The following is a 24410-nucleotide window of genomic DNA, read 5'->3' on the forward strand; positions in this document are numbered from 1 at the left end:
TGGGACCTTTTTGCTTGTTTAACAGTAGATATGGATCAATAAGAGCCTGGAAGCGTTGTTAAATAATTCAATTTCATATAGTTCAAGCGATTAACCAAAGCCAAATAAAGTGATTATCTCAATGAAACCTACTCCATCCCAAATTCGAAAGCTCCCTTGCAAGTACACTAATTATTAGTTACAATAATGCGCGGTCCAGACTTGGAAGGGTTCCAGTACACAGCATCGGTATCGTAAACCCCAACAAGCTCGAGTCCGACCTTTGTTCCCGGCTTCTCACAGTTGGTCTTGCTTGTCATGTACGTCCCATAAGTAGCATCCCATGTCGCGAAATCTCCCTTCTTGACATCCAAACGTCCCAAATGCACATTGCGCTGGTTTCCAGGGCCCCAACCTGCTCGTGGGCCGGGGGCCGGTTTGAGGCTGGAAAACAAGTCCAACTTGCCACTACCAATAACATTTTCGCCATTGGCGAGATAGAATGCGAAGCGGCATTTCTTGTTTCTCGCAAACTCAGGGTACGTGAATGTAAAGAGGGCAGTATTGTCGTTACCGCCGTTGCTAGGGTGTTTGGTAACGCGTCCTTCAGAGGTAGAGGAGATGGCGCCGTTGGCAACGTTGTATGTCCAGAGCGCAGATGGAGTGAAGAAGTCATTTGCTCGAGGCTCAAGTGGAGCAGCGAGGCCGGCAGTAGCGGCGACAAGGGCTGTGAAGAATGTTTGGAGAAGCATGTTGATCTCTGGTTGACCCTTAGAAAAGGTCGTCTTAATTGACGATCTTGAGTAGTGATGGGGATGTGAGTGAGAATGATGAGAACAGCATTCATGGTCGACAAAGCACAGCACTTTATACTTGATGCATTCACTAAGAGCACTGAAATAGATCGACCTCGAAGCAAAGGCACTGCTCACTCTGTTGTATAGATTGAGCCTCGCAAACCCTCGAAATAGTACGGACTTGGAGGGCATTGCCAACCTACTTAGCACAGCCCTGGAAGTTAGCTCGCTGTCAACTGATATTCTTTTGTTAGACATCCATCATCCATTAGCTAGAGGTAAATAGGCTATTGACCAACGAATCGGAAGAATGGAGCGTCATGGCTAACAATCCGATGAATGACGGAGCTGGAGCTATAGCTTGGCCTAGCTACCCGTCAAGAAACGGATGTGCCTTAGCCAAGGCTGAACTGAAAGCCACATGGGACGCTAAGTTTAATATAACTCAAATAGCTAAGAACGATCCGTATGAAGACGGAGAACAAGAAAGAGGAACTGACAATCGAGTAGGTAGGCTATGTGGATAATGACTGAGATTACTTCTAACCAGATTGTACTGCACTTAAATGGGAGTGCACTTCAATCACTTACCAACTACTATCTAAGGCTTTGGACTTGATATATATCCCCAGTAACATCCACAGAATCTCCGTCAAAGATAACAGCAATTTCTTCTAAAGCTTTCCCTTTGGTCTCAAGAAACCAACCGTATGCGATGAAACTCTCGACGATTAAAACCGCAACATGGACAATGAAGTTTCTCCGTATGGCTGATGCCACATTCTAGTTTGTAACTCCGCCACTGACCGAAATGTACTGTCCCGTAATCCATCGTGCTTTCTCAGACACCAACAGAAGCACCGCATCGGCAATGTCCTCTGGTGTACCAGCCCTATCAGCAGCTCTCGTAATATCGATAGAAGGCTTCTGGAACTCTTCATAAGGATTCGAGTCGGTGGTGACTGGTCCAGGAGCCACAGAGTTGACAGTGATCTTCTTGCTTCGCCCCCACTGCAGACACTCATCATTAGCCTCATAATACGGGCTGGGCACTGGGACCAACTTACTTCTTTCGCCCACGACCATGTAAGACTATCAATAGCAGCTTTGGATGCACCGTAAATAGGGACACTGTCATCCCCCATCTTGGATGCTATAGAGCTGATGTTGACAATTCGACCTCCGGGTGGCATCACAGGCACAACGGCTTGGGCGACAAAGATGGGTCCTTTGACATTGACGTCGAACAGCTGCGTTATATCACCTTGATCAACAGTCAATGTCTCACCGAATATGCCTACGCCCGCGTTGTTGACTATCAATTGGGTCAGTATCACCGTAAGATGAAGCTCAACATCAACTAACCTAGGATATCGATATGACCAGCATCAAAGCCTTTCAGAGTCTCGTTGACCAAGTACTGAGCTCCTTGTGGGGTTTCGATTGATCCTTGGATCACGATGGCTTTGCCTCCATCTTCTTTGATCTTTTCGGCCACGGCATGAGCTCGCTGTGTTACAGAGTCTTTAACATAGTGGATGGTAACAGCTGCTCCGTTTCTAGCCAAGGCGATGGCAATACCAGCACCAATACCGTTTTCTCTGCCGGAGCCGGTGACTATGGCGATTTTGCCTTGGAGAGAGAGTGTGTCGATAGCCATGGTTCCTGCTCAGTAGTAAAGGCTGTTGGATGATATTGATTAGAATACTGAAGGGATGTTGGTCTTATATTTGCATATCCGTTTGTCTAGCATCGTACCTTGAGGAAGATTACATAAAGGAAAGCTACCACCTGTTTCCTCATTAGGAAACAGGTGAACTCTGATACTATTTCTAAGCATCAAGATTAGATGTGATGTCTCGAGAAAGATGACATTCAGACTATACTGGAATAGGAAACAGGTGTCCCTGCCTCTACAAACGCATTGAGCCTGTTATCGATCTTCTCCACTGCCCAAACCAAACTACTTCCAGCCTACTACCACTCAGCCAAGAGTAATGTCGACTTTCTTGACTTCTGCCATCTTTTCCCACTCTTCCTCCAGCACAAAACCAGAAGATTTCCTGTAAGCGACCCCGTCTTTCCATCCGATCCACAGTACATGATAGCAGTCTTGCTTATTCTTTTTTGCATCGTCCCATGTTTCCATCCATGCAATAGGGTCCTGCTCTTGTATCCCCGGAACATCACACTCTTCCATCTGCAGATTGTCTATAGATTCTGCCACAGTTTCTTCGTCTTCCGATTCTGATTCGGTTTGGGTTTCATTCTCAGTTTCCAAAGGATCATAGCAATTTAGAACGATCGTCCAACCTTTGGCAATCGCTATAAGCTCCACCCGTGTTTCCTGCTGCAACAATTTCCCGTCGTCTTCGTCATGGAGAAGCAATGCTCCTACGGTAATGCCACTCTGATCTTTTAGTATGTGAAACTTTTCATCCACGTCACTTGCAATAATCTCTTGGGTGACTGTTAGATATGCGCGAGATGTTTGGCACCATAGATACTGAAACCCGCTATGCAGCCCGGCTTGTGGCTCATCTGATTCTCCTACGTTCATCGGTATAGGATACCATCGTGATATCGATACAGGAGTATTACTCAGTGAACAGTGGTATATATGATGTGGTATCTCCTTTGGCATCGACTCGGGCTCGACAGAATAATCCTTCTGGACTCGGGTTTTGTTGTAGTCAATTTCTGGGGGCTTGAATTCTTCGCATCGCCATAGTTCAGTCATTGATCCAGGAGGTGATTTTCTACACTGGCTCCATTGAGAATGGATGGGTTGTTTTGGGGATGACCCAGGATACTCCATGGCGTACCAATCGGTGACAGCTTCGGTGAAACCCATTTCGCCAAGAATGTTTATTTCACCTTCACCATCGTCGGGAAAATGTGTTTGACCTTCCCAACCCATCCACGACCAGCTAGGCAACCCAGTGCATAGCGGATCCCCAGTATATCGTGCTGAGGCTGTTCTTCTTCGGACACAACCGCTCGGTTTCCAACATAGCGAGATGTCAAAGAATAGTTCGGGGTGGCCGTATACGAGACCGTGTGGAAATATACTGTTTAGATAGGTATTATATCCCGAGAAGGCATTATACACATCTTCTCCAAAGCGCAAAGTCTTCGAGTTGAATTTTCCAATAAGGTCGCTCAGGCGATCCAAACTAGGCACTTTCAAATAATCTTCATGTCCCATGTAATCTTCAGTCGGCTTCTTCCGTACTCTTTCATGTTCTGGGTTATAGAGGTGATCTTCGGTCCACTGGGCGTGATTACACTGCCAAGTGGCCTGTCCGTCTTCGAAAATCAGACGTCTTTTGGCAAAATGGTACTCTTGAGACGTCCACATGCGATGGTGATACATGAGCCCTTTCGTACCCTCTTTAGCACCCCATTGCTTCGGCCAGTAGACAAGTCTCTCTCCTTGAGCAAGTGGCTCAACCCTTTGGTCAATGATTCTCGGTTTTGATATTCCTCGTAAGCCTCTCAGACCATACTCTGCATCTTCACCATCAGCAGCGACAATGGTGAGGAACGAAGTAGCATAGATACGATGCATGGCTGTTAGCTCTCGCTGCATGCTCACATCATCGTCTTGCTGAATGCACAAACTATCAACCCACAACCACCTGACACCCAGAGATCTTGTGAGTGCAATGGCGTCCAATATAGTTGCAGGCAGCTGCATAGCGAATGTGTTGGACCTTAACGCGCCTGGCTTTTGAAGTTGCCCGATATTAGATTTCATGGCACGAAGATTCTTGCTTTCCCCCCAAGTATACGATAAGGTTATAAACCTGGGTCTTTCTTCCTGGCATTCTGTGATACAGCCTTGTATTACATCGATCAGGAGTCCAGGTTTAAAAGGCGAGACATTCCCGACAGTCTGGTTACACCTTTCACCGTGGATTCTGCTGCAACGGGAGGGCCATTCTTTGACGAGATTTATGTTGATCCAGCTCTCATCCAGAATCCGAACAGTCCCGGGATGCTCAAGTATCCCAGGTCGAGACACCAGCTCAAAAGAGTGAGTTATATTCCACCTTGGGCAATCGTTGACTTTGTAGGAAACACCGAAAAAGCCTTGTGGATCTCCCGCCCACCTATGGAAAAGGAGATTATGCGTTTCGTAACAAGATACAGGGCCGTTTATAAACTCTTTGTCTTGGAGCCAAGTTGCATGCGGACATTTGGCATTGAGGAGAACACCAATCTTTCCTAATTCGATGACTTGAACATCCGTATCTTCGGTGCCTAGATATACAGGGCCATGAAAGGCTTGAACGATTTTTGAGCACATATCGCACTGAGTGGTAGGAATAGGCCGTTCGTCGTTTTGTGTATTTTCGACGCTTGTGGCCGCGACAAGCTCAGTAGATGATGACATGGCTTTGAAAAGTGTCCCGATGTTTCATTAAAGGCCCGTGATCGTGTCATGGACACTTTTACGAGGAATGTTGCTGAAGGGAGTCGGGTCATAACTAATCAAGGTAAGATTTCAGCACTGCCCCTCTCACGGCTGAATCAATACAGGGATTAATAATTAGGCAGGATAATTTGTACAATATCAATTAATGCTACTTGCTAATTGGAATCTAAGTATTACAAGAAAGAGATCTTTGTAGTAAGCAATTATCTACATGTATAAATTTCTAGACATTACTCCAGGCCAAACTAACCACGTCGTATCAAAGATTGAGACTAATTCAAGCCACAAAATAAGACTCCGAAAAGTGTCCGGGCTGGGTATAACAAGGCTTGTCTAGCCTCAAATTGTCAAGAATCATTTACTAATTACATTTATCTTGCTAAATATATACTCAACATGACGCGAGATATCCTCATTGTGGGCGCAACAGGTCAACAGGGAAAGGCCACCATCAATGCATTGTTCAATAGCCTCGAGGAATCTCCTCAACACAATACTCGCATTCTAGCATTGACAAGGTCCATTTCATCACCCAAATCACAATCCCTTGTCTCAAAACACCCCAGTGTAGTCCTTGTTGAAGGCAACACACAAACACCAAAACCAATTTTCGAAACATTTCCTTCCATCAAGTCAATCTTTATCGTCACGGTCCCACCCGACGATGAGGCGCAAGCTATCCCGCTCATTGAAGAGGCTACTTCCGAGGCCTCACAAGTAGATCATATCGTCTTTTCAAGCGTTGATCGTGGAGGTGATGAAGTCAGTTGGTCTCAGCCAACAGAAATCCCTCATTTCGCCGCCAAGCATCGCATTGAACATCGACTGCGGGAATTGTGCGAACAGACCAAAACACGATGGACTATCCTCAGACCGACTGGCTTCATGGACAGTTACAATCCAGGCTTTTTCGGCAAAATGATGGCTTCGCTATGGGCAGAGGGCATGCCTAAGGACCGGAAGATGCAATTGATTAGTACCCACGACATTGGTCTATTTGCAGCGAAAGCACTTTTAGATCCAGATAATTGGGCTGGGAAAGCACTTGCTCTGGCAGGTGATGATCTGAGCTTTTCAGATATCGAACGAATTTTTAGAGACGTGGTGGGAGAAGAACTTCCACAAACTTACAAGGCAGTTTCCTGGCCCATTTTATGGTTAGTAAAGGATGCATCTCAAAGCTTCGAGTGGTTTAAAACGGCCGGATGGAAGGCAGACATAGATCAACTTCGACGGCAAGAGCCTGGTTTGCAGGACTTTAAGACTTGGCTGAAAGAGTCTAGTGCATGGAAAGTGCGAGATAATTCTCAAAAATGAATGATTTATTGTAGCAGATCGTTTACTCGCTCGTGTACTCATGATGCCTAAAAGACCGAATGCCTATGATGGTTCCAGACGGATGCATATGCAAAGAAAAACGCTGAACAAGTCTATACTGATACTGAAGGCATTACTCAGAAGGCTTGCGTCCGTATACATAACGAACTTTCATGTACGTATGAATCTTGGGGTTTCTTATGGCCTTTCGGATGCTCAGAAGGAACATTTGGTATTCGTCCCTTGGCCACTGAAGCACATCTTGCCACATCATAAGAGTGTAACCTTGAGCCGAACGTTAGATAACTCGATTCATGTGAATGATTGGGTAACGAACTTACCTTCGATATCGTTTTCCAAGCAAGCCCGAACAAACTTTCCGACTTCTCTAAGCTTAGAGTCCTTGGGCCAGTCGCCAACAGGAATCTGATATTACCTCGTTAGTAAAAGTGTCGAAGTAGGACAGAACTCGACGCATACCTTGTAGTCAATAGTGTGAATCTCCTCAAACCCGGCGTCTTTGAATCCCTGGACCTGCATATCGTTTACAAAGAAGGGAGTGTCGAGCACCTTCCCACCCTCTTCAAAGAGCTTCTTGTACATCTTCAAGTTAGGCTCTAGGTCAATACTTCCGTCGTCACAACGGAACTCAACATCAGCCTCGGCTGACTGGACCCAGCCTCCTGGTATAACGCAGCGATAAGCTTCCTTAAAGAGAGCGGTCCAGTCTTTGATGGCGCCAAAGAGGTAGCGGATATGGATGAAATCAAACTCGTTGGGATCCCAAGTCCAGTTCATAGCTGCATCGTCGATTTCGAAACGCACATTCGGGGGCACCCACTCAGGTTGGCAGGGAGAGAGATCGGTGCCAACGATTTCAACGGTGGGATAACGGTCGGCAAACTCACTACATTTTGGTAAGTAAATTGTTGAGACAGGTTGTAGACCGACTCACATCGCCCAGATACCTAATGCACATGTTAATAGCAATTCATCAAGGAACTAGGAAGACTCACCAGTTCCAGTACCCACATCAAGTACTTTCTATTGCAACGCACGTATGTTAGAGGTACTCGTGTCGTTGTGCGGGTAAAGTAAACTTACTTTCAATTTCTCCGCATCAAAAGGAGGGAGATATAATTGGTCGTCCAACAGAATCATCAAGTAATGATGTCTGGTGGGTGTTAGAAGATACAAGCCATATCGAGACGGGGCAAGCTCACGTCAAGTCAACAGACTCCAGCTGCTGGTCATCGTTGGGTAGAAAGTAGTTTGTAGTAAACTTATCACTATGGTATGTACGACCCTGACTTCGACGGTACTCAAGGATACTCGCCGAAACCGAGGCAGTCGAACTCTCACTGTGTATCCAATATAAGTTTACAGGCTCTTTAAACGTGGCTTGCAAGGGTATTACTAACGCATCTGAGCCCAGTGCCGAATCAGCATCATCATCATCAGCCGCATCCTAACAGTATCTACGATTAGCCAATGATGCAATTTCAGTGAGTCATTCTACTCATCAACTTACATGTTCATCATCTGCAGCAATTAAGTCATTCTGCGTGACTTGTGGCGTTTCAGGTGAGACATCACGTCTCGGTACGGCAGCCTCCGAAGAGGGGCTGACAGAAGCTGCAGGTGCAGGTGCAGATGCAGGTGCAGCGGGTGTGTCCGACATGTTTGTTTGCTATATGTAGGTATGTACCGTTGTATATATGGGAAGTTCTGTCGTGAACCAACAGTCAAGTCAGCCTCGTTTCGATGAAAGAGGGAAGATCAGTTCAAAATTGAGGGGAAGAAAATGGGTCTCTCCACGTGATAGTTATGATTAGATAGATCATCGGCTAAAGTGAGAATTGCAACGGTCTATTAACTGATATCGGTCCATATCCTCGGCAAGTCTGCTAATAGCAGTTAGCGCGGTGCTAAAGAAGTTGACTTGAAGCCTACTGTTCCTATCTCTCCACCACAACTCCATAATTTCGAGCACTTGAAGACAAGCAGAGATGCGTTAAATCAGATGGACGATATGTTGATATCAGGTATTGTAATAGTTGACTTTTATCTATTCTCATAAGGTCATGTACAAAATATTATTTCTACTTTTTGTTCTGTTATATCCCTCACTGCAAAGAACTCAACCACTTGGACAAATCCTTGGTTCCATCTGCAGTCCTAAACTTCTGTCCATCATCCCATGGCGCCACCTCAGCTGGTCTAACAATATGTGCCAGCTGCAGATGCGCAACCGCCATTGTTGAATTGGAAGCAATTCTCACACCAGAACTCAACGATACACTTGTCAACAAATCAATCTCGTGTTTTCGAACTGTATCCGTGGAGGTGTCCTTCTCTTGGTCAAAGATGGCAAGCCAGTGACCCGTGCGACGGAGCTGCGAGCGGATCTCTTGCTCTTCCTCGTATACAGCATCTTCAAGGGTGTTTGCACTAAAGGCTGAAGAAGATTCTTGGATGCCTCGAATTTTGCAGAACCATTCTACCTTGGAACCTTGAACTTCCACACCAAAGACTAGCGTGGCGATAAAGACGGATGCGCGACGGTCGTTCTTCTTGATGCTTTGCATGCCTTGAATGGCGAGTACACAGCCGTAGTGACCTGACTGATCCCACTGTTGCAAACTGATAGTACTGGAGTCGAGGCGTGGGGATGAGTTGATGCTATCGTAAGGGATAGTGCCACTGTCGAGAGTGACAAGAATCTCGTAGGTGCCGTGACCGTGGAAGTCGGGTTGGATTGAGGCACGCTCGCGACTGCCGGCTATATACATTTGTTCCTCACGTAGCTTGGTGGACGTCGTCAATATAGGCACAGGACAGGGTGGTGTGCGGTTACGAGTGCAGCGATCCTTTCCAGGCAGTCTGTTGAGAAGTAGTGCCACTTGCTGGTTCTCGTCCCCTCTTCGGGCGTTGAGAAGTACGAGCCATTGCTCGACGGTCTCGGTGATGGTGTTCATGACGGGAAGCTTGATGGAAAGTCCAGCGTTGGTCATGGTGTATGTTTTGGCGTCATGGACAGGCCACTCGGTGTATATGCTTGAGTCAAGGAAGGTCCTGGGAGAGGGAGAAAGGATACTGGCCCAGTCGTGTGGCACATAACGGTCGTCCCAGTTCCAGCAGAATAGGGTTTGGTCATTGGAAACACGGATGATTTCTTCTTGTAATCGGATGAAGGCTCTCATTCCCTCGCCATAGACAATTTGCATGTTGATGTCAAAGATACCCAACATACAATAGGCGATATCCTCTGTTCTCTCCGTCTCTCGCTTGGCCAGCCAAGACATACGCTCTCCCACACTGGCTTTGTAAAAGGTGCAATCAAGATACTGTTGATCGATCTTGGTGACGAAAGAGATTGTGTTGGCAAGAGACTTCCTTGTACCGATGGGGGTCCAGTCCTGGGCAAAGAAAACGATACTCGTTGGTGCGAGGAGTTCGGGGAGAGTCCATCCTCTGGTGAACCACCTCGATTTTCTGAAGTTTTCCATGGGGTCAAAGGCACCGGTATCGAGTGGCGGGACATCGGAAAGGTAGACGTAACAGACTTGGGCATTCTTGTACCAAGTGAACATGGCGTTCAAGGCCTCAGACACCTCTGAAGAACTGCTCTTGTCGATACAGTTGGTATCGCACCATAGGTACATGTGACCATCTCTGCGAGCCTGTTCACAGACTCGACGAATCTTTTGATGACCTTTTTTGAGCTTCATGAGTTCCAGGTTGCCTTGCCAGTCTTGGAAGGTGGCCTCATCAGGACCCCATGTGTGTGATAAAATTGCATATTCTGGTGGCTGGCCGTAGAATTCCTCCAGCTGGAAGGTTTTTGTGTGAAGAAGGCGCATGTTGATAATGAATAATGGTCTACGGATGTGATTGAGTGATTATCAAAAGCAAAGAGATATCAGTTTGTGAAATATAAGTTTAGAAACTGTCGTAAGTGACCCATATCTGGCGGTGAAGCCCCACCGAGAAGTGGCATCCCTCTGATGTGGCATGCATATTCTGGAGGTAACAGGATAAGTCTGTGCTTGTTGGCAGTTTTGAGTTGGAAGGTATTTGTTGTCATGAGTCATGGGGTGAGTTGTGAGATGATTTGGTGTAATTGATGCCCAAGACACAAAGACCATCACGAAGGGGTTTGGGAGTTTCTCGGGCGCTTAATCTTTAAGAGTTATCGCAAGACAAGGAATGCCAACCCTTGCCCTTGTTTGTCTAAAGTGGTTGCGTGATGTACGACTAAAGGTGTCTCGCATATAAGGTGTCGGGGATGTGAGTGTTTTTTCGGGTACCTGACCGACCGGGAGCTGAATGATCTGCTGCATCACAGTATTTGCTTATTGTGCCAGGATGTTTTCCAGAAGGGGAAGTGTTGTTGGTAAGGTGCATCTCATGCAATACAGTTGACAGATTGTCTGTTGTTGTTTACTCATCGAGCCAAGCCTGCTACAAAACTAAATTAAGCCATGTCAGCCCAGCCCAGCCCAGCCCGGACAGGCAGGCACCGTTAGGTTAGGCGGGCTTGCATGCGCTGTGAGACTGCAACTTGGCTACTGCTGTATAGTGATCAATCATGCCATCATATCCCATGTCAATGGATATATCTTAACTATTTTTTTATTGTTTATCATTTTTGTCGCATCCATTCAAGTTGAATTGTATGCAAGAATTAAAACTTCACTTTGTGTTTACAATTAATAATAATTACCCCTCACACAACAAAAATGAATCTCGATCTCGATCGCATTAAAATTCGACGCTATTTTTGTCATCAGAAAAATGCATCCGATCGAGAAACGAGTAATGAATGACAGGCCCCAGGTCCAGGTTCCTCTTCCTTTCCCTTCCCCATCTCTGTTTTGTTCCGCTCAACACTTTATTGTCCGTTTTGTATCCGTCTTTAATCATCCTCTGGTTATTATTATACATACAAGCAAGTACGAAATGATACGACAATCTTTACCCTAAATTACCACCTAAAATAACCTTCGCTCATTTTAACCGCCGCCGATCACTAAATGCATTTCTTTCCAACAGCTGACTCAACGCTCCTCTCCTCCACCGTCGACTGCCACGACCTCCCTCCCCGCCCCAAGGCCGTCGGTCCCATTTTCGATGCAAATAACTTCAAAACCCCCGTAGAGCCTTGGGATCACGACATCGACTCCAATTTATATCCTCCCAAAGAGAACCCGTACGCGCCATCAGCGATACCCGATGAACCGACATGTCCCGCATCCCGATACCCACGATCGCGATTGGCCAAGAATGAACGATTGAGATTGTCCATGCTATGGTACTATACCAGAGACCTCGACCAACATCCTGAACTCCTTGCCGGTCTACAGGAGAAGGCATGTCTTGCCCAGGAAAACACTGGCTGGGAGTATGCTGTCGTTGGACTGCTCGACGCCAATGTCTACATTCGTTTGGCAACGGTTGGCCTCCAGCTCGCTATTCTTCCTCGAGGAGAGACTCTCTGTGCTCACACCGTGACACAACCTCTGGGCGTATGAACACTCGTCAAAACATGACATGACATTCGTACATATGCTGAACTCTTTTTTCTGCCCACTTAGAATGTCTTTCTCCTCCCTAACATGCTCGAGGATTGGAGATTTCGCGAATCGCCCTACGTCGAACACGGCGGCCTTGTAGCCTACGCAGGCGTCCCACTTCGAATCCAACACGAATCCGGCGAGTCGGTAGCCCTCGGGTCGCTTTGTGTTACATCGGCTACAAGCCAACCCCCGTTATCCAAGAATCAACAACTCGCCCTCGCTCGTCTTGGCGATTGGATTGTTGCCGACATAGTACAATGCGCTCGAGCACGACGCCAGCGAGAACGTCACCGGCTTACAGATCTCATCACGACACTGTTAAGAGAATCCGAAGGCGACGATGTCCAAGAACCGATCCTACGAGTGCTTCGAGAAGCATATCCCGATGAGTCAGTGACCCTGCAATCCGTCGGCACCGATTCCTACGACACCGAGGTTTCATACACAGCAGCAGATCCGAAGCATGGATTATGGGAGGACGACGAGTACATTGATAACTTTATCGCGACATCGAATTGCAACGAGCCGCCCAAAGACAGGGTCGTTCGCTTCATCTCTGCACAATGCGAGTCCAAGCTCGGCCCATCCGTCCTCGTCGTCGCAACCAAAGATTTCCGAAGAATATTCGACGATGTTGACTCTGGATTCTTGCAAGCTTGCGCCACCATGCTCACACAACGATGGCAGAAGCGCCTATTGTCCGAAGTCATGCGCGCAAAAGAAAAGTTCCTTCGCGGCGTATCCCACCAGCTCCGAACGCCCATCCACGGCATTCTCGGCGCCGCTGAACTGCTCACTGAGCATCTCAAGGCGTTAACACTACCCGGAAACTCAAAACTGCCACCGGGTGTCGAGGAATTGATGAAGCCGCTTGCTGAGCTGAGCAAGTCGGCTGTCTATCTGGATACCATCTCCACTGCGGGCCGGGAACTTATGTCGACTGTCAACAGCATGATTACACTCAATCGATGGGCCGACATCGCTTCCGCCGATCGTCAATATGCCACGCACACCATTCAAGAACTCGAGGATGTACTCGTCAAAGGTTCGTCGGATGTCACCCTTCGAGACACAAGCACGCGGGCGCCCATATTCTTCCATCACGATCTGCCCTTCGGTGGCCAAAGTCTATGCATTGATCTCGAACTTTTCCGTGACAGTGTCCTGCCTCTCATCGTCAATGCCGTACAAAACACATTCGAGGGCGTCATCACAGTCACACTATCCTATATACAAGATACTAAGACGCTGGTGGTTGATGTTGAAGACACGGGATGTGGCATAGATTTAAAGGACCAGGGTCGCATCTTCCAACTGTACGAGAAGGTAGGCGAACACTCAACAGGCCCTGGCTTGGGCTTGACACTCGCTTCCAAGTTCTCGGCTTTGCTTCATGGCTCAGTTGAGCTGGTCTCGTCGGTGGTTGATCGCGGGTCCCACTTCCGGTGCACATTTGGTGACATCCGTCCTATAATGTCAACCGCGCCGTCTCTTCCGATAGCCTCTCAACTTAGACATTTACCACCGAGTTTCTATCACTTGACTTCAGATTCCCCCGAGATACACCTGAATTCACACATATCGAAATACCTTGCCTACAATGGATTCGCTCAGTCAAACGACTCGACCGATTGTCTAATTGTTATGGACTACATTCGTGATTCGGATGAGCGACGCAAGTATCACGCCATGTTGCCCGAAGGCCAAGTTGCGATCTGCCCAATCCCGGATATGGAAGACATAGAGACTTCTCAACCAACGCCAGGCATTGTCTTTGTCAAAGGGCCCTTTTGCACCTCGTCGCTTGATGAAGCACTTGGAAAGGCTGACGAGTTGTTCGCAATGGTGCGCAAGTCAACAAGCCCTCCTCCCCCAGCGTCGCCTTCTCTTACAAAAGACGGTCGGGGTGTTTTACCCAGTCGGCCATCAAGAGGCTGTAACTCTATAGACGAAGGCTATGGCTCCAACACCACTCCCTCTAACAACGGTTCACCGACCCCACAATCTGGAATTCAAGAATCACCGACCCCCTCTATTGATTCGGTTCCAGCAGTAACCGGAGCTGGCACTATAACCCCTCTTGAACTACCCATCCGAACCCTCCCAAACACCTCCAAACCCATGACCCTCCTTGTCGACGACAACGCCGTCAACCTCCGAATCCTAGAAATGTACTGCAAAAAACGCGGCCTACCTTTCCGCAGCGCCATAGACGGACAGCAAGCAGTCGACATGTTTACTCAACAACAATGCCCCTCCTCATCAGATCCTCCCTTTGACCTTGTCCTGATGGACCTCCAAATGCCTGTCTGTGACGGCATTAGCGCTACTCAACAAATCCGCTTGCTGGAGAAGACAGGTGACAAGACGTCTGTGCTGTTTATTATTACTGGGCAGGATAGCCAGAAAGACCGCGAGGCGGCGAATGCGGCAGGGGCGGATAATTATCTGGTGAAGCCGGTTGGAATCAAGATGTTGGACGGGTGTCTAAAGAGATACTTTCCGGACTTGTCGGTATAGATTGAGTTGGATTCGGTAAAGATTCGGATCGGGAGTGATTGCGTATACGAGTAGGACGAATTTTCTTTGCAGGCGTTCTCATGGCATTGATGATATAGTGTTGAACATATAGTTTGAACAGAAGGCTTTGGCTTCAATGGTTTAGGGTACAAAAATAAGCAATGTACGAATTATGCCTGAACAGCATGAACTGGTCTACCGATTTTGCCTTTTCGGCTTCAGACAATTGACTTCAATCAGAGCCTGAGGCTAGGCTTGTGTTGCTGACTACCAACTACTGCTGTACAACACCACATCACATGGTGGTGTACTCGGCATTGCCTCGCAAGAGCCGCGACACGAGGATGATATACAAAAACAGATACTACCATTATTAAATTTAGTAAACCAATTGTATATAGACAAATGGTTGACTTGTAGTATCATCGCCCCTTGGATAAGCTTATCCCTCGCGTCTCAATGTCACTTCACTTCAACTAGACAGTAAGCGAGGTGTCTACGTAAGACGAGCCCGGAGATTTACGTCCATGACTACCACAGGATTCTGCTGATCGTCGATTCCTAGCTGGGGTTAAGTGTCTTGGCTTTGTTCAATATGCACCGTTCTGTCACCAAAGTTACATCGGGGGCTGAGCACTCTTATAACAAGCATGACAAGAATGACGATTGTTATTATCAGTTCTTGTTACTTTCTTCTGCGACATGCAATGCATGGCCCATCGGTCGGTTTTAAACTCTTTGGTTCTGAATAATACCCGAAGCGGCGACACAAACTCTAGATACCAAGACCACCTAATCCTGTTTGAACTCGCTTGGCATACGCTTATCCTGCGTCTTCGCCAAGCAAAAATAGCATCATCACTCGCGCGGATCAGCCCCCAATCTGATTCCTGCTAGTTAACATGATTGCACACTCGTATTGCCACTGACGTATGTTTTCTACTAAGAAGAATGAACGAGTGTCAGCTGGAATAAAACTGCACCAGCGCCAGTCGTTTTAGTTAACTGGGTTTCCTTTTTTCTTTCCTCTGTGTTGTACTAAATAAGCTTAATTTTAAGCTTATGCAAGTCTCCGACAGGTCTTCACAATGGTCTCAGATACTACAAATATAAATAACAATACCTCTTCTACAGCGGAGAATGTCACGCTATCTTCTGCGCCAACTTCACCTTCAATGCCTCCCAAGCACGAGACCGAAACACCAGACGACGATGTTGCCGCCGTTCGAGGTCCTCCGCCGCTACCGTACAACCTGCGAGAACACAAACTCATGATCTTCCTGTTTTGGATGCTCATTCTCACAGAGTGCACCCTCATCCCCATCATCTTTTACTTTTGCATCGCCAACTTGACCGATATGCGACCTGGCGCTATGTTCGCCATCATCACGGCCATGTTTGGCTTCATCTCGGGTGGCGAGTATGGACTTCGAGGGTTGAGGCTGGCGATGAAGAAGGATACATATCGGCCGCTGTTTGGGGCAGGGCGATGGAACTTTGACACGGTGCATCTCGTCCTCGGACAGCCCTACTTTGTCATGACGGCGCTCATGATCGGCTTCAGTATTCCTGACCCACCAATAATGAGAGGGTTGAGTATCATCATGCCGGTTGGTATCCTGATGGTCACGATATATATGATGTGGACCGGCATCGCGCATCATTTCGGCTGGCATCTTCGCCACCATCGTCTCAGCTCTCACGTCGTAGGACAGGTCTACCCGCCTTTGACGTTTTGTATCATGGAAGACATCACAGCATGTGATGGCGGCGGTGGCAAGGAATTCCGCGAGGCAGCGCTGAAGCGATATAACGCGTCACCTCGATTCCGACGGATGCTGGTCGAGATGCTTTGGGGTTGGGCCATTACAGGGTCGCTTCTGAGTATCGCGCTTATCGCTTTGGCGTGGACTTTGCCAGTTGAGATAGCGTACACGCTAGGATGGGCTGTTCCGAGTGTTTGGGGAGCAATTGGGGCGTGGGTTACAATTAAATGGGGGCAAAGAAGTATAAGGATAGAGAATGAGAATTGGGAGAAAGATCACAAAGTGGGTGCGTAAAGGAGGTACATAGATGTAGAGTAGTGTGATGTCTGGAGATAAAATAGAATGTATTTATAGAATGTTCCTAAATATTGAGCAAAGGAACGGGTGTCCTGCTGTGTCGATTCTATGATCATCTTAATACCGTCCATGTTCATGTAATAATCACGAGGACATCAATATTTCATAACAACAAGAATTTATGTAATTTGTATAATACAAAGAATGACAAGATCGATTTTTAATATTTGAATTCACTAATAACTTGACATATTCCTCTCTTCTGTAAACAAATGTGCTCTCCGATTCTGCTATAGGGTGAGTTCACGATGCAATCTTATCGGTTGCGTATCTTATCGGTCTATCGATTAGATAGATACCCAGATACCTATCTATCTTAGACAAGGTCTTTGCTTTGACGATATCTCGCCTAATATAATTAATTACAACTTGTTTCAAGGGTGAAATTGATAGAGACTTGTCGATTATCAGACTACTGTCTACCCACTTCTTCCATCGACATTCTACACAAAACATGCCATATGCCGAGTTCCGTGGACTCGAGCAGGTTAAAGCAAGTTAAACGCATCATATTGAACGCATTGAAGTACCCCCATCGCTCTTTTTTTTCCAACAATAGGAGACTTTCCATGGATATTAAACTCTGAGTTCATAACGGGCCTTTTCTACTGTCAGACCGCTTGGACAATTACAAAGTACACAGAATACACCGCCATACATGTTAGAACTAGGTACTGTAAACAGTCAATTTCATGACTTCACTTGATGACCCCTCTTCTTGGCAGGCAAAACACTTGGCAATTAAACACAATTCATCTGAACTCACCTTCTTTGCCTTCTGGAACTGATATATCCGATCTGTTTTAATTTCTCTAATTCGCCCGCTTGTATGGATCTGGATAAAAGCTCCATAATCATATCAACTGTCTCTCTGATAGGCGGAATAATATCACCACTTGAAACAATCGACACTTGATCATTCCCAGAACAAGGTTGTAGAGTCCCGTAACAACTGACAAAGCACGGGATGGGAGCTTCAGCCAATCGCTCTGCTCAACCTTTAGCCTAATGAGGCCTCACTTTCCGGGGGACGGTTCAAAGGTGCAGCGGCTTCGAATCTGGGGTGCTTTAGAGACTGCATGGCTTCCCAATTGCAGTACCGACGGCAATTGCGCCGTCTTTATTGCCTACTTGATGAGGACGAGGCGATTTATCTTCCCTTTCCGTGTGGACTAGGACGGGTTAGACGATCTGTCTATCGCTGACACAGCGCATGTTGCTTTACAGGCGCGCCAATCTGTTTAATCTTTGAAGACTTGTATATGTATGATTCAGTTAAACTGCGTGTAACAGAGACGGCCATTGGTGCGCCCAAACTTTATAACCTGTAGAAATAGTCATGTGGTGGTCAGGCTGTGAGCTGATCATGGCTTTGACTCTCGTATTTTCTTCTGCTGAGCTAGACTCATCAAAAGAGACATGGAGGGAAAAGAGTGGAGGCTGAAACGGGACACCGCCAAGATGAAACTGTCTATGATTCAGGCTTGGCGTATTTGTTTATCGAACCGAGAAACATTTCCACTACTTGATGACGTCTACACATGATCCAGCACCGATTCGACTTACAACTCCAAATATCTTTCAACATTTTCAATGTATCTTGTAACGATTAAACGCTTATCATTGAATAAGAGTCTTCCCGTCAATCCTACCCGCGCGAGTCAAAGTCACTGTCTAACAGGGATACTTGTGTGTCCGGCCGAGATTAGCGTAACATCGAGGTATTTGATCAACTAAGTGACCCGATGACGCTAACCTCATATCGCAAGCTCGGATCCGCCTCCGTGGTCCTGCAAAGGGAAGAAAGCAGGACGTGAGCAATGCCATCCTTGTTTGGTCATTTTCCTGTGATCTAGACTAGACCAAGGCACATCCGTCCCTGGTCTAAGCACGATACTACACTAGTAGTCTAGAGCATGGCAAAAGGGAAGGGACAAAAACATGGGGTTGTATTCAGTGGAGACCGAGTTTCTCCTCCAATGTCCAAGTGAGGTTGTTGATAGTAGGGGCAAGCCAATGGAGATGAAGGGTTGTACTATGCGATGGGTCTGAGGATTTACATATATATAATCTAGTGATCGTCCGCCAAAACTCTTGGATTTTTTTTCCTCATCAGCTCCAACACAACCAAGATGAAGTTCCTCAACAACGACATCATTGCCAGCACTCTGCTGTTGCTCGCCGCTGTTGGCGATGTCTCAGCCCAATGCTCCCTCCCCACCAACTACCGCTGGTCATCAACCGGTCCCGTGGCTCAGCCCAAGTCCCCCTTCAAGAACCTGAAGGACTTTACTGTTGCTCCCTACAACGGCCAGCAGCTCGTCTACGCCACCGCCTTCAGCAACGCCTGGAAGTCCGTTGGCTTCAGCCCCGTCTCCGACCTCAGCCAGCTCGGCTCTGCTACTCAGACTGAGATGACTGGCGGCAGCGCTGTTGCTCCTACCCTCTTCTACTTCAAGCCCAAGGGTATCTGGATCTTGGCTCACCAGTGGGGTCCTCACAAGTTCTCTTACCGAACTTCCAACAACCCCACCAACGCCAACGGCTGGTCGCAGCCCCAGGCTCTCTTCACCGGCAACATCGCCGACTCCAAGACTGGTCCTATCGACCAGACCGTCATCGGTGACAGCAAGAACATGTACCTGTTCTTTGCTGGAGACAACGGCAAGATCTACCGTTCCAGCATGCCCATTGGCAACTTCCCTGGCAGCTTTGGCTCCAGCTCTCAGATCATCATGAGCGACACCGTCGACAACCTCTTCGAGGCTGTTCAGGTTTACTCCCTCAAGGGACTGAACAAGTACCTCATGATTGTTGAGGCCCAGGGTAGGAACGGCCGCTACTTCCGTTCTTTCACTGCCAACACCCTCGATGGCCAGTGGACTCCCAACGCTGCCAGCGAGTCCAACCCCTTCGCCGGCAAGGCCAACTCTGGAGCCAGCTGGACCAACGACATCAGCCACGGTGAGCTTGTCCGTACCGCCAACGACGAGACCTTCCCCGTCGACCCTTGCAACCTGAAGCTGCTGTACCAGGGCCGCAACCCCAGTGCCACAGCTCCCGACTACGACAGCTGGCCATACCGCCCTGGTGTTTTGACCCTCCAGCGATAAATCGCTGGGCTCTTGTTATGAGCAGTGCTTTGTGAGCACGGGTTGACTTACCTTTCTTCTGGCGGCCAACACTCGTGTGGATCATGAACGTGGCCACCGGTCTTTGCTTTGCACATGGGTGGTATATGGTGCTTTACCTATGACCCTCATTCACTTGTACATAGTTGATTCTGATTGTAAATTCTTACTACGAACCGAAATGAAGTCATTCATTCTCAATGGAAATTCATGCACATATCAATCTATTTTGAAGACCGTTACCTTGCCGTGAAATTCTGTCCTAGTCACTATAAGAAATGCATAGCCCCTACTCTCTCAACTATCCAAGAATCAAGGAGATAGACTCCAAATCTAACTCATCCCACTTGTCGACTTGTACGTTCCCACTAGCAAGACGATAGGCGATCCCATTTATCCACTCGACCCATAAGACCAGATACGTATCTTTTATGGTTAATGCCTTGTCCCAGATCTCAGTGACTTCATCCTGAGTCCTGCTGTATTCCCTTACTTTACACACAGCTACCAAGTCCACCGGAAGCCCTCCCCCTTCGTCAGTCAGTGCCTCGGGGAAACGAGCCAGATAGGTCTTGTTGACTAGATGGAGGAACCCGACTTGTTCTTTTTGGCTATTGTAGAGCAAGGCAATGTTGATATTTCCCTTCTCTTTTATATCTTGAGTCCCCCATAGTTGAGCCTTCCACGTCTTGCAAAACAGATACTCTGTCTGCTCAGGCATATCGGGTGATGTCGATTCATTCACGTCGGTGACAGGGAAAGGGTAATACCATGCCTGTGCTTCTTCCTCTTCTGGCTCATCGTCTGGCATGGATTCGTGTGTGAAAACATATTGGTCGCATCCGTCTGGGAAGATATGAGGTCCGCCGACCCATTTTGACTTGTCCGGAGCTTTGTGGCGTGTCCACCCCGATGGTAGCGGCTTTGTGAAATCCTTGTAGCTATTCCGATCATCATACCATGTAGACCTAATCCTTCGCCACAGCTCAGGCGGATCTGTTGGGGAACGGCTGGTGTACCATTTGGTGATGGGTGTTGTTTCTTCTAGTTTGTCATGGCGTCTTGCCACCAGTGTCGCTTCAGTATAACCCGGGTTCACAGAGCCACTCCATCCGATCCATGACCACGAGGGAAGGCCAGAAGGTTTAAGCTGAATGTCCTCCGGTCTTGATGAGCGTACACGCCGTTGAAGGTCGGTTGAATCAAAAGTCGGTGTCCAACCAAGTCCACGCTCAAACATCATTTCCGGTATCCCATACAAAAAGCCTCCTTTAAAGCGTCGACTGAGGACAGAAAAGAATCCTGAAATTGCAGGGAAAACATCCTCGTCATATCGAAATGTCATGATATTGTACCATGTTACAACCAGATTGAATACACTCCAGTCAAAGAAGCCAGCAAGGAGAACCCTCATGGATAAGTCCATTGTCTTATTGTAAGGGTCCGTCCATGTTCGGACTTTCTGCGCCGATTCTTCATGCCACACGGCACAATGGCACATCCAGTGTATCTGCTCCTCTTGAAAGACGATCTTTCGATTAGATAACCTTATTTCTTGGTATACCCAGCCTCTTTCGTAGTAAGGTAGCCAATGTTCCGATTGCAGATTGAAATAGTCTATTCTGATGAGCTTCTGATCCCCGAAGGGAATGATGTCCTGTTCGAGTTGTCGCGCAGCTGAGATGCCCTTTATACCTGCCAGGCCGGTGAGTGAATCACCGTCGACTGACATAATTGTGACGATGGCGTTGGCGTAGATGGCACCCATTAAATTCAATTGCTGAGTAGTTGATTCTCGATCCTCGTGTGTGATGCATAGTGCATCTACCCAGAGATATCTCTCCCCAACGGCAGCAGTCAGGAACATGGCGTTTCGTATGATCGGAGACATATGCTCTGAAAGACTCGGACTTTCTAGAGCATTTTGCACTTGAAGTGCTTGGAGGACGTTGGAATCGATCAGACGGCCACTATGATCGCCGTAGGCATAACTTAGCGCAATATAGTTCCCTTCAACATTGCCCGGAACGAGGCATTTTCTTTCAACATCAACTAGCCACGCAGGCCGTGTATGCCATATCTTGAAGGGATTTTGACACGAAGTGCCATGCGACGATATGCAAGTGTCTTTCCATGTGTTCAAAACACTCAGATCCGCCCATTTGGGGTCCAGTATACGAGCAGTACCAGGATGGTCAGGGACAGAGTCTTGGTCAACTAGAGCAAGATTCCAGCGATACTGGCCATTACCCACGGTCTCAACAAGATCAATACTGTAGCCTCCCGTGAAGCAATCGATCTGGACGTCTCTGGTCATGTCCTTTTCTTCTTCGTCTCTACTGTATTCGTAGAGTGCTTTTACCATTGGTTTAACGTGAGAACATTGTGCGGGCAGTGGATCTTCGTAACTTCCGAGGCTGATTGGGTGCTCGAACTTATCGCCAGTCGTCAGTCGCTGCCAAACAGGTTTGCATGTTTTGCAACTGGCCACCCAGTCTGGAGTTTCATAGCTGAATTGCGGTACGTCTGTCATCGTTCGAATCTTGAATGTCTTTTCAATGTATGAGAGGTTTAAAAGCCCGTAATGTGGAACTGGCATCAGGCAGGATCATCGTGGAGTGATGTGAGATGCACCCACCAATGAGCTTGAGAACGGACACGTATTGTCAAAGCGGGGGAAATGCATGACTATATTCGTCGCTTGACTCAAGCTTCGATGATCCCAGTTTCCTTCCCAGCAATTACGAGTCTCGGGATGCTATGCTTGAATACATTCTCAGGATCATACTTCTTCTTCAGAGCCGCCAGAGTATCATAATGTTTCCCATATATCTTTTTGACATCAGCGTCCTCATGAGACCCAAGAGAGATATATGAACCCTCCAGGATATTATCAGCGTCTTCCGCCTGAAGATTGGCCTTGACCTTGGCAGCCCACTGAACCCGCTCTTCGGCGATAGTCTTGTCTCCAATCATAGCGTAGATCTCAAACATATGATGGCGCGCCCGTGTCCCAAAAACAGACTTCTGTTCTGGTTCTTGTGCTGAAAGTAGTGTATGATATGAGAAGATGAGACTTCCGCCTGGAGCACTGACACAATGCTTCCCCAAAATCTTGACGGCATCTTCTGTCATTCTCTCGACATTAAGGGTGTAGACTCGACCGTAAGACGGCCACGTTACGAGCTTTTCGTTATTTGCAAGCATCTCGGCGAGTGTAATCTCTTGCGTGTTTTCCATGACGCAATTCGCTGCCCCAGCAATGTTCTTGATCCAAGAGTGGCCTTCGTCTTTGTCGTCGCCGTGCCAGGTCGCGAGTATCATCAGACTTGCAGGCTGGCCTGGCATTTGGGCAATCATGGGCTGCAACTGAAGATAAACGGGGAGCTGTCCCGACTCGAGGAGTCTTTCGTAGTGTTGATTGTAGGAGGCGAGAGCAGTGGATAGGTCGGTTGAGTCGTAGATGATAGTAGATACGAGAATCTTCAAAGTAAGCGAGAGGCTGGCGTGAGGGCTATTATCTTACCTTGTCAATAGGATAAACCTTGATGGACAATTCAATGATTATGCCGAGTGATCCTCCACCACCTCGGATACCAACAAGTAGTTCTTCGTTAGCATCTTGAACTTCTCCACAAGCGTTGACAATCTTGGCTCCGACGATCTGGTCAACACCGAGACCATAATGCGATGTCAAAGATCCATAGCCACCAAGAGTCGCCCATCCGGTGTATCCTACACTTGCAACTGTGGCACTTGAATAATATTAGCATCAGGGTTCCTGCAAGTTTGGGCCATGGCACTTACGTGGGCGTTGCCAACTTATCCTTACCCAAAGTGTTGGCCAAGTCACCACAGAGAATACCTCCACCAACTCTTGCGATTTTCTGGTCTTGGGCCACGACGACGTGTTTTATATCTCGCATATCTATAACAAGTGTCCCATCGACCAATGTTCGACTAGCGCAATCGTGGCCTCCTCCACGTATAGTAAACTCGATGTTGCGTTCCAAGCAGAAACGAACGACTGATGCGACTTCATCGCCGTTTTGGGGTCTGACTACACCAATAGTCTGTACTTGTTTCTCAACAAAACATTGCTCAATCTTCTTAAAGTCAGGTGCATCCGGTGCATAAGTCTTGGCTTGGGTGTCCGCGAGGTGAGACTCCAGCTCCGAGAACAGCGACGTTGTGGTAGTCATCGTGGATATCGTTGAACGAATAAGTAGGGTACACTGGAGGTGGTCCTGTATAACTTATATTCCATGGTACCGCTTCGGCAAGAACTTCAACGTCACCGTAGTTTGAGGCTGTAACGAGCCATGGCTTATGCACATGGCTCCCAATGGAGCGATAAACCAATCACCGCGAAAGCAGATATTATGCTGACAGCTGAGTATCATTTCTCATTCGTCAACAAAAGGGCTAATGCAAGCCCGGCTTACTCTCGATTTTCGTGATGCATCTGCTACTCAGACTGAGTAAGAAACAATGATTAACCCCTCTTTTCTCCGCCTTCTTCA

General features: G+C 47.5%; 12 protein-coding genes across 12 annotated transcripts; 5 read left to right on the plus strand and 7 right to left on the minus strand.

Moving 5' to 3' along the window:
• Positions 1-128: 128 nt before the first annotated feature.
• On the minus strand, positions 129-731 carry FPOAC1_011411 (uncharacterized protein; the record flags this gene model as incomplete). The annotated part of the gene is made up of 2 exons (XM_044855790.1): positions 129-131; positions 183-731. The coding sequence occupies 2 exons, from the start codon at positions 729-731 to the stop codon at positions 129-131; spliced, it is 552 nt and encodes a 183-aa protein (XP_044703103.1).
• Positions 732-1559: 828 nt separating this feature from the next.
• FPOAC1_011412 (uncharacterized protein) lies at positions 1560-2436 on the minus strand (the record flags this gene model as incomplete). Its single annotated transcript, XM_044855791.1, has 3 exons — positions 1560-1787; positions 1844-2091; positions 2142-2436. The coding sequence occupies 3 exons, from the start codon at positions 2434-2436 to the stop codon at positions 1560-1562; spliced, it is 771 nt and encodes a 256-aa protein (XP_044703104.1).
• Positions 2437-2760: 324 nt separating this feature from the next.
• FPOAC1_011413 (uncharacterized protein) lies at positions 2761-4347 on the minus strand (the record flags this gene model as incomplete). Its single annotated transcript, XM_044855792.1, has 1 exon — positions 2761-4347. The coding sequence occupies one exon, from the start codon at positions 4345-4347 to the stop codon at positions 2761-2763; it is 1587 nt and encodes a 528-aa protein (XP_044703105.1).
• A 43-nt stretch (positions 4348-4390) lies between these two features.
• Positions 4391-5010, plus strand: FPOAC1_011414 (uncharacterized protein; the record flags this gene model as incomplete). The annotated part of the gene is made up of 3 exons (XM_044855793.1): positions 4391-4435; positions 4516-4564; positions 4619-5010. 3 exons carry the CDS (start codon positions 4391-4393, stop codon positions 5008-5010), a joined length of 486 nt encoding a protein of 161 aa, XP_044703106.1.
• A 603-nt stretch (positions 5011-5613) lies between these two features.
• On the plus strand, positions 5614-6534 carry FPOAC1_011415 (uncharacterized protein; the record flags this gene model as incomplete). Its single annotated transcript, XM_044855794.1, has 1 exon — positions 5614-6534. The coding sequence occupies one exon, from the start codon at positions 5614-5616 to the stop codon at positions 6532-6534; it is 921 nt and encodes a 306-aa protein (XP_044703107.1).
• A 133-nt stretch (positions 6535-6667) lies between these two features.
• FPOAC1_011416 (uncharacterized protein) lies at positions 6668-8215 on the minus strand (the record flags this gene model as incomplete). Its single annotated transcript, XM_044855795.1, has 9 exons — positions 6668-6819; positions 6876-6960; positions 7015-7441; positions 7490-7502; positions 7551-7578; positions 7639-7708; positions 7758-7895; positions 7956-8002; positions 8066-8215. 9 exons carry the CDS (start codon positions 8213-8215, stop codon positions 6668-6670), a joined length of 1110 nt encoding a protein of 369 aa, XP_044703108.1.
• A 445-nt stretch (positions 8216-8660) lies between these two features.
• Positions 8661-10397, minus strand: FPOAC1_011417 (uncharacterized protein; the record flags this gene model as incomplete). The annotated part of the gene is made up of 1 exon (XM_044855796.1): positions 8661-10397. The coding sequence occupies one exon, from the start codon at positions 10395-10397 to the stop codon at positions 8661-8663; it is 1737 nt and encodes a 578-aa protein (XP_044703109.1).
• A 1173-nt stretch (positions 10398-11570) lies between these two features.
• FPOAC1_011418 (uncharacterized protein) lies at positions 11571-14633 on the plus strand (the record flags this gene model as incomplete). Its single annotated transcript, XM_044855797.1, has 2 exons — positions 11571-12062; positions 12132-14633. The coding sequence occupies 2 exons, from the start codon at positions 11571-11573 to the stop codon at positions 14631-14633; spliced, it is 2994 nt and encodes a 997-aa protein (XP_044703110.1).
• A 1088-nt stretch (positions 14634-15721) lies between these two features.
• On the plus strand, positions 15722-16693 carry FPOAC1_011419 (uncharacterized protein; the record flags this gene model as incomplete). Its single annotated transcript, XM_044855798.1, has 1 exon — positions 15722-16693. The coding sequence occupies one exon, from the start codon at positions 15722-15724 to the stop codon at positions 16691-16693; it is 972 nt and encodes a 323-aa protein (XP_044703111.1).
• A 2195-nt stretch (positions 16694-18888) lies between these two features.
• AXHA1 (putative alpha-L-arabinofuranosidase axhA-1) lies at positions 18889-19869 on the plus strand (the record flags this gene model as incomplete). Its single annotated transcript, XM_044855799.1, has 1 exon — positions 18889-19869. One exon carries the CDS (start codon positions 18889-18891, stop codon positions 19867-19869), a length of 981 nt encoding a protein of 326 aa, XP_044703112.1.
• A 319-nt stretch (positions 19870-20188) lies between these two features.
• FPOAC1_011421 (uncharacterized protein) lies at positions 20189-22486 on the minus strand (the record flags this gene model as incomplete). Its single annotated transcript, XM_044855800.1, has 1 exon — positions 20189-22486. One exon carries the CDS (start codon positions 22484-22486, stop codon positions 20189-20191), a length of 2298 nt encoding a protein of 765 aa, XP_044703113.1.
• A 107-nt stretch (positions 22487-22593) lies between these two features.
• On the minus strand, positions 22594-24089 carry FPOAC1_011422 (uncharacterized protein; the record flags this gene model as incomplete). The annotated part of the gene is made up of 3 exons (XM_044855801.1): positions 22594-23370; positions 23414-23642; positions 23695-24089. The coding sequence occupies 3 exons, from the start codon at positions 24087-24089 to the stop codon at positions 22594-22596; spliced, it is 1401 nt and encodes a 466-aa protein (XP_044703114.1).
• Between the last annotated feature and the right edge of the window lie 321 nt (positions 24090-24410).

This window comes from Fusarium poae, chromosome 4 (assembly GCF_019609905.1).
Source record: "Fusarium poae strain DAOMC 252244 chromosome 4, whole genome shotgun sequence".
Classification (NCBI taxonomy): domain Eukaryota; kingdom Fungi; phylum Ascomycota; class Sordariomycetes; order Hypocreales; family Nectriaceae; genus Fusarium; species Fusarium poae.